Source organism: Balaenoptera acutorostrata, chromosome 4 (genome assembly GCF_949987535.1).
Source record: "Balaenoptera acutorostrata chromosome 4, mBalAcu1.1, whole genome shotgun sequence".
Lineage (NCBI taxonomy): Eukaryota > Metazoa > Chordata > Mammalia > Artiodactyla > Balaenopteridae > Balaenoptera > Balaenoptera acutorostrata.
Window position 1 is genome coordinate 32053714 of NC_080067.1, and position 8896 is coordinate 32062609.

An 8896-nucleotide genomic window follows, 5' to 3' on the forward strand; every position below is an offset into this window, starting at 1 on the left:
CAGACACCACAGCATACCCCGAATTGTCACACATCTCTGCAATATCACAAGTCATTCCATCCCAACCATCCCTTCAGTTGAGTGGCCGAGCTCCTAGTTCTCTAGCTCTTGAGGCTCTATATCCACGGCCCCCACTCCCAACCTGAGTTGGAAGCAACAGGATCAGACTCAACAGATCCCAAGGAAACACACTGCAAGTGTGACTTAAAGACCCATCCTTAAATGATATGTCACATTTTGGCACCTCTTAACAGGTATCACTGTTTAAACAATAGTAAATAAATACACACACATATCAAGGAGTTGACAGATTCAAGAAATTAGGAGCTCATAATCCCTGGGGTTTTGGTACCAGAGCAATGATCCTGGTTTCGGGAATTCCAGGGGAATTTATACAAAGAGAAAATAAATGCATGGGCAAGTGCTCACATAGATCAGAGAGCATATGAATTATGGATGGATTTCTGCATTTGTGAAATGCAACTTAGAATAACTTACAAAAATCATAGGACTTTCATATTGTCAACAAGTTATTGTTATTTCTCTCTCTATATATATTTATATACATACATACATTCTATTTCTATTTATGCACACATATACATACAAACACATGCATTTGTATATAGGAAGCTGAAGAGTTAAAAGGTAATTGTCACCAGGACCCAATGATTTTTTTTAAGTGATCTGAAGCATCCTATTTTTGTAGCAAAGAAAATAGCTTAATACTATATAAATTTACATTTAAAAAGTAAAGTAAGTATTGTTAATAAAATTAAATTAGTATAGCAAGCATTAAGAAAAATCATGAAACTTCGTGAATGAAAGTCAAGGTTTCTGGTCCTAAAGAGTATCTAGTATATGTAACAAGGCTGGCATTGTGGTAGAGATAAACATCTCTTTGGCTATCTAAACAAACATAGAGAATAGAGATCCTTCAGAAAACAGGATTTTGTTTTCCCTATTTTTCCCATAGGATTTTTTTTTTTCTCCTCAGAAACTTGGATTTTTTAAAAGACAAAGGCTTTTATTACATGTTTGGTTAATACTCATCTTATTTAGAATTTTCTTGAAAAAAAAAAGCCATAAAATAAAGATTTGTATTTATTTAAACCTATTCACATGTGTATTTTATGAGATATATATTGGGGATGTATCTGAGCATTTTATTACAATGTCCTGGCATATTAAAGTCATTGTTAAACAATATGATTGGAACAGTCTTTTTGTATATAAAATGCATATAGAAAAGGGAAACTTGATTCAGATGAAATGTTATATAAATTATACAACATATTTCCCAGTAAGCCTAAAATTTCTTAGGTTTATCTAAGGCTCTTTTATTTTTAAAGGAAAAATTAGTGGTCATGGATATTTGTGTACATCTTCTCTATAGCCAAAACACTGGCCCAGACTTAGGATTCTGGAACATAAACAACACAAAGCAAATTATATCCTTTCAGAAACTGAATAGAACATTATGACAAATAACACATTAACAAGAGATTTAACATTATAGGTGGAAAGTAAACACTTAAATTACTTACTTTGTTTGTCCATGATTTAAACAGTTCTGAAAAAGAAGACCTGATATAAATATATAATTCAAATATGACAGTTGAAACAAGATACTATGAAACTATATACACATGAGATATTCCTCTATTCATCTAGTCTTCCAGAATCTGGTCATTTAAACCCTTCAGTCTTGACCGTATTCCCTGCTGCTATGTTTCTGAGTAGGATTTTACAAGTTGTAGGTCAGTCCAGGATGGTGAACAATTTCTAAAAATCTTGGGAAGAGAGGATTCAATGAGGGAGAAAGACAGAAACACTGTGAGCCCAAGGCCCTCCAGTTAAAAACTGGAGCCTTCCAACCTACACAATCTACAGGGAGCATGAAATCCAGCATCCAGCTGCAGGGCTGGGCTGCAGCCGTGGTCCAGCAGGAGAAGGAAAAAGGTTAGCTATCAGGTCACACTGCTGTAAATATCTCTGGAAACTCCAGGTCTTGAGGACATGTTCTGCCCAGCTTCAACAACAAATTTGAGAAGGCCTGACCCCTTGTTTGTGTATCAATACATGATTTTAGCCTAAAAACATATACTCAGGGGTTATAGTAGCTGTAACACCATGATAATCCAACTGAAACTTTGTCTTGCTTATTTCTACAGAAAAATAATGATAAAAAACATTATACTCAATACTTCTGCCTTCTACTGCCTTGATCCCATCCTAGTCTTTCCCACAATTATCCAGTCACTACTTTTCCTATCTCTCCACTTTAAATCCCAACCCCTATCTGCCTGTTAATTACAATTAACCCATTAGGCAAAAACTTGCTACTCAGTTGTTTTATCTGGGACCCACACACTAATATGAATTGGCTCTGCCCTTCCCAGGCCCTCTCCAGTTTTTGCTGCCCCTTTACTAGCTCCTTCTACTGTGTTATCCTAAATGGTAAATAAAAGTCAACGGATCCTTCCATATCCTTAACTAAAATCTGGTGTTCCCAAGAAGAAACCATATCCCTCTTCTCCTTTTCTAAGTTATCAATTTATCATTGCCTGGTATAAGCATAAAATTTAATAATATAGTAAAACTTTTAAGACTATTCCAATTACAGTCACCTCTTAATTATATATACTCAAGGAGTTCAGTAATGGGTTTTCTTGGCCCTGGAATAAATTTAAAAATATGTTTTTTGTTACAGATTTGACTTCCTGGATTTTTGTAGTACAATACTACCCCCTGTTAGCATTAACTGGTCAGAAACCAAGTGCTATGGACCTGCTCAGGACAAAAGAACAAAAAGATTAAAATTTATGTTTTTCTGCAATTATTCAAGAAGGTGAACAATAAGCTAGTAAACACATGCAACAAAAGCATACCAAAAGTTTTCAAAGGCCATTATTGTGTTTTATGTTCTATCATATGAAGGACAACTAAGAAAGGAGACTAAATTCTTATATACAATAGGCCATGATTACTTTTGTCAACACGCAGTTCTGTGATCAGACTGTATATTAAAATTCATACCCATTCTCTTCAGTACCCTAACATACATAAAACATTTAAAAACGACTCCATTTCTGGAGTAGAAATGGGTAGTATCCCTTAGTTAACAAACTGGACTAAACAGCTCAAGTTTTTACTTAACTACTGTTTCTCATGGGATCACTTCATAATATGATTAGTTTTTCTAAAAAATGTTATATGGCCCTTCAACCAACTTAGCAATTTTAAGGGACTACTGTTTCAGTCATTCCTGCCTTGCCTAAAATGTCAGAAGGGCACTCAGTTCAAGGAAAAATCCTAAATAATACCTGGAGGTCTAATTTTTAGAATTAAACAATTTATTTTCGTGAACAAATCACTGAATTGGCAAAAAAATTCCATAGTTTCTGGAGGGCAAGTCTATACATCTGAGATGGAAAAAAAATTTAGTTTTAATTTAAAATATATTTCTTCTTAGCATTTAGTTGTTTGAGCCTGGGAAATTCAGTGCCAGTCAGAAATTAAAAATGTGCTATGAAGAGAGGGAATTCATACACGGATGCTATGCATCACATTAGGAACAGGGGGAGGTTCTTAAGCAATCGAGCAATAAGTTCCCAAGTCCTTGCAGAATGAGTACCAACTACGAATATAAGAGTATTTACTTTTCATGAAGCCAGAGACAATTCTCTCCTTGCACAGAAATCGAAGGAAAGGAAATGAAACAGACTCAAAACAGAGCTCATTTGTTCATATTTACTCTTTCCTTCCTACTTGGTCACGTTATTTTGAGTCTTAAACTATAGCTTTGTGAGGATGAGTACCTGTTGGCAAAACTACTGCAGAATATAATCTGGGTCCTCATTTTCCTGTAGGTTTTAGAATTTTCACAAGTTCCTAATATCTCAAGCATGAAAAAGGTTACGTCATAAGCTCCGGTGCAAAATGTGAAGTGACAGTTGAACCTGTATGTGTGCCAGGTAGAATAACGCACTTGTGGACTAAAGACATCCCCCGTGTTCATCCCTGTCCGCTCCCCTTTGCTGTTTTAAGGATGTTTTGGTTTTCTCAAACTTAATGGCTCTATTACAAGACATAACATCACTCAGTTTTGGGAATGATCGGGCTGTGTGTCCTGGATGAATTAATTTATTAGTTAATTAATTTAATATGATAACTTTTAAATAATGTCTTCCACTACTCCTAGTAAGAAACAAAGCACAGAAAGACTTGCAAGAAAATCATATTTATGCTGTACTAAAAGAAGAAGATCTCTAATGAAGCAATATTATACACTGTACCACTGGAATCATAATTACTTCAGGACAAATACAGAATTCCAAATTATAATCTGATTACTACACACTTATCCTAACTTGTTAAATGAGAGCTTCTGAGGAAATTAAGGCATCATATACTATATACATGTAAGCATATATCTGTTAAATATATTCTATCAGACACCATTAAGACCTATTCTATTGGTGCTATGGGATACTAGATAATCATAAACCTCTACCACCCGGGAGAAGGAGAAATAGTGCACATGATATCCAGTTATGGCTCCACAATTCATATTACAGGAAACCCTTTGACCCATCTCTTGGGGTCCTGAAATTTCTATCTTATTTCGTCAAAAAAATTAAAGTGCAACCCAAAGGGGAAACATCCCTAATTCTGAAAGATCCTGAAACTACTAAGCCTATGAACTAGGCATAAACTAGATTTGGATTACTTATCCAATTTTACTTCTTAATTGCCAAAAACCAAGCCAGTTAACATTTTTCTCAGAGTCCCAAGATGGAGATACATGTCCTTAATTATTTTAACAAAACATTACTGCTCTAAACACAATCCCAGAATTCTATATCCCTAACTTCCTATGAATAAATGAAAATGAGATACTAGACTGGGGGAGGGGAGGAATTAGACAGAACTAGCTGAGAACCCAACCCTTGCTGAGGTTAAGTCACAAATCAAGCAATTTCCATGTTGTTCAGCTTACATTGGTATGTAAATTTTATGCATTTAGAAAGGTTAACACCTAAGGTCAAAAGCACTTCATCTGTTGAACCGTGGTTTTGGTAAAAGACAAGCAGAGCAAAAACAGATGGGTTCACACAAATAGGTGGCCAAGATGTTGGTGAGGATTTGAGTATACCAGTACACGTATGTCCAAGACAGGGAACGGAAGTGGGTGGCTGAGGCCATCATCAGTGCAACGAACCTGATAAGAGAGACTCTGCCTATAAAATACCACTTCTGTATTTTAGATTCAAGAAATCAAAACGAATATGCTCAGAACCACATTGGGATAGCATTTCATAGTAAACCTTGAAGAACAACGTAGACATTTCATCAACTGGGACCAACTGAGAGAGAGGTGGTCAAGTGTTGTACAAAACTAGCAACTAAACCAAAGAGACCAAAGACACATAAACTAATCTTTATGTCAGCTATCCTAGTTTGGTTGCTTTATTACTCCTGAAAAGCCTTTCCTGACAACTCAGAGCTCCCTCACAAATTTGTGTTGTTTCCTTTCCTCCTTAAAAATGAGGAAACTAAGGCCAGAGAGGTTAATGGTTACTTAATGTTATACAGCTCACTAACTAGCTCATATGAATGATTCACGATTCATTTCCTTTGCAGTCATGTCCTTGATTCACTGGAAAAAAAAAAAAAAAAAAGACATTATCCCAAATCACCAATTTTCAGTGAAATTTGTTAAGAGACTATCTTTATGGTGTCTTTCTTATGTAAGGCAGAGAGCAGGAATTTCAAATTTACTCCTGGCTATTTGTTTTTTACTAGGCCAGGCAAGAGTTTTTTGTAAGTACTTAGTATTTTCAAAATTTGAAATGTAAAGCACAATAGTTAGCACTGCTTAACTGCAATGCTTTGGTTTTTTAAAATTTAGCACTATTAAAGAAAATGCAATAGAGTATACACACTCATGTACACATATATAAATGCACATATACATATATAAGTATGTCTGTAAATAGTGACTCACTATAAAGTTTGTGCCTCTTTCCAAGGAATATTGCTTGAAGGCATAGAGCATATAAGGCACTATAACAATCACTAGAACAGAATGGCAGACAATTAACAATATATTATTACAAATACTAGTGCTATGAATAAAAATAATGGTTCTATAAAAAGAGTTATGGAGGCACTAATTGAGATAGTGAAGGGGGGTTGTCAGAAAGTCAGATCTGAGAGCCAAAGGCAGTCTAAAATCAACCATGCTACGGAGGTGTGTATTTGCACGGGGTGAGGCATTAGAGGCAGGGGGAACTGCATAGGTAGCAGTCCTGAGGCTGGAGGGAGGGAGCGTGGCTCATTCAAGGGAATAAAGATCTGTGGGATACAGAGCACAGAAGGAGAGAGAGATCACTGGACCAGAGGATGGAGAGGTGAACAGGGAACAGTTCTTACAGGTTTCCTGTCTAAGCTCTCAAAGGCCAGAGCATGGCCTGTCAGGACAAGACACTTAATTGGTGCTTGCTGATTCAATAGTTGTGTACAGTATTATTTCACTCCCTTCAGTCAGAAAGGACAGTTACCTTACAGATGTGAAGGCTGGCTAATCTGTGACTCAGCTGTTTCGTGTGACACTTCTATCCAACTGCAGAAACCCACTCATTTCCCTTTTCATTTATTTTTCATTTCCTTGTGTTTGTTCAGTGTTCAAAGCCCTACAATTGTCATACTCGCCAGGGTGGTATTAAGAGAAAGTTCCGTTGTTAAGAAAGCTCCAGGAAGAACAAGGGGACCCTGAATCTCCTGATACTTCACACTAAGCAAGTGACACTTGCACTACCCATGTATCTCAAATTGCTCAACTAGGAGAAACACTGACTGCCTGTTCCTGGAACTGGGAAGTGGCCATTCCAGGACTTGCTGGAATAGCTGTCTAAATAAAACCACATGGGAACCAGATGGTGAGCTTGGAGGAGCAGGGACTTGCTCAAATATTTAAAGTAATAAATCTAACGTTTACTGAGTACACTCTGCAGTGCCAGACAAAGTTATATGTCACACTCTAACTCTTGTAACTTTTGATCTTTACCCAGTTTCAGAGATGAGCCAAGGAAGGCACATGTAGGAAGAAACTGCCTGGGAGTCCACAGATATTAAGTAGCAGAGGCAGGTTCAAGTCAGGCAGGTGGACTCCTGAGCTAATGGCTTTTAGCCTCTATGTGATAAACCACCTGTCTTCCCAATTCTTCTGGTGTCCCAGGGTGCCTAGCATAGTTTTGGCTCCAGCCACACTCCTCATTAATACTGACTGTTCAACGACAGCTAGCAGGGTCTATTTATTCATCGTCCCTCTGAATACCCCTAAATGCTCGCAGATACCGCTGAGCCCAGGTTCTGGCCATGATCCAGCGCAGCTCCGCGCTATTAAGAGATGGACTAAGCGCATTCGAACCTACAAGGCGGTTTCAGGCAGAAAACACCTTGGCCTTGGAAAGGTCCTGGGATGGGCCGGGATAGGACTAGGTCAGCCGGGCCCCCTGCTGAGTCCCCGGTCGGCTTCTGCGGTCGCTTCCCGAGGCCGCTGGGGCCCAAGCCCCCCACCCCCCACCCCCCCCCTGCCCCCAACCTCCAACCTCAGCGCAAACGCAACCCGCCGGCCCTCGCGCCCCTCGCTCCCAAGTAGTCCCCAGTGCCCCCCGCCCAGCCTGGGAAGCCGCGCCAGCCCCGCGCCCGGCGCCCGCGGGAGGAGGCCGAACACGCCGCCCACCCACCTGTGGCCGCAGCAGCTCCGGCGCTGCCTGCGGTGAGACGAGCTCGGGGAACCCGGGCGCGGGGCCGATGCTCGGCTTCCGACCCTTGGCGGTCGAGAGTCCTCCTTACACAGCCTTCCCTGAAGGTACCAGGAAAGAGGCCTCCGAGAGACCTCGGTGACGAAACCCGTCGCTCCTGGTTTCGCTTCCTAGATCCTGAGTTACAAAGGGGCTTCCCGCCCTCGTCCCCAGGCTGGCGCTTCCGCGTCGCTGCCGGAGGCTTGAGACCTGGAGGCGGGGCCGCCGCCCCGCTGCGGCGCGGAGAGACTGTCAGCTCCCTTTCTGACCCCTGGAGAGGCTCCAAAAACGTTGGTTCTGAGGTTCAGGGCCTTGAGGAACTGGGAGGTCGAAACCAGCTGGAACTTGGTCATTAGCAGGGGAGTGGCCGCCTCCGGGGTGGACTCTGGCTGCTCCTCTAGCAGGGGAACCTCCTTTACCTGGGTCTTGACCGACTTCGGTCCCTTAGATTCCCGTTGCTTTCAAGCCAGGAAGCAGGGGGCGGTACAGAGTACAAATGAGGGCGAGTCAAACTTGTTTTTGTTAATGGTGTCTTTTCTGTTTCTCTCTCGCTCTCTCTCTGTCTCTCTCTTTCCACTAAACGACGTTAACTCCTTTGAGGAGTCCAGTCAGCCAGATGTGTTTAAAATGTTTACTGTTTCCAGCGCCCCTACTGGCAAACTGGCGCAGTAAGAAAATATTTGTTGAACTGAAGGATTCATTGTTGTTTTTCTAGTAAAATTTTTATTTACCAAAGTAACACATGATCTTCCAAACAAAGCTGGATATGGAGAAAAGAAGTGATATGTACCTTGCCGTTTAGCTTTCTGACTGCTGATATCTGCTGCAGAAGGAATAGGAAAACTGTAGAGATCCAGTACCTTCCATTTTCAATGTTTTTTTCCAACTTCTCCTCCTCCATGAATATTGTTTTTGAATCTCTAGACGTTTCTGTTATCTTTTAAACAGAAGAAAGCTCCTACACCTTGCTTACGGTGGTATATACCATTGCCACATTCTCTCCATGGCGATAGTGAATGAGGGTTGGTGAATAGACCTGTGAATATAGACTTTCAAGCATTTCTCATTTTGATCTTTAATTTTCA

General features: G+C 40.1%; 1 protein-coding gene across 6 annotated transcripts in view; it reads right to left on the minus strand.

Moving 5' to 3' along the window:
- Nucleotides 1–8391, minus strand: part of LOC102999026 (phospholipid scramblase 2) — a 32084-nt gene extending 23693 nt beyond the window's left edge. For 2 of the 6 annotated variants that reach the window (XM_057545879.1, XM_007188100.3), the window contains exons 1-2: nucleotides 7755–8387; nucleotides 1548–1573 (exon numbers count right to left, since the gene is read on the minus strand). In XM_057545879.1, the coding sequence (XP_057401862.1) occupies nucleotides 1548–1560 (13 nt within the window). In that variant the 5' untranslated portion in view covers nucleotides 1561–1573; nucleotides 7755–8387. Of the gene's footprint in view, nucleotides 1–1547; nucleotides 1574–7754 lie in introns of all 6 variants that reach the window. The other 4 variants (XM_007188101.3, XM_007188099.3, XM_057545877.1 and 1 more) reach the window with 4 other exon arrangements.
- Nucleotides 8392–8896: the final 505 nt, after the last annotated feature.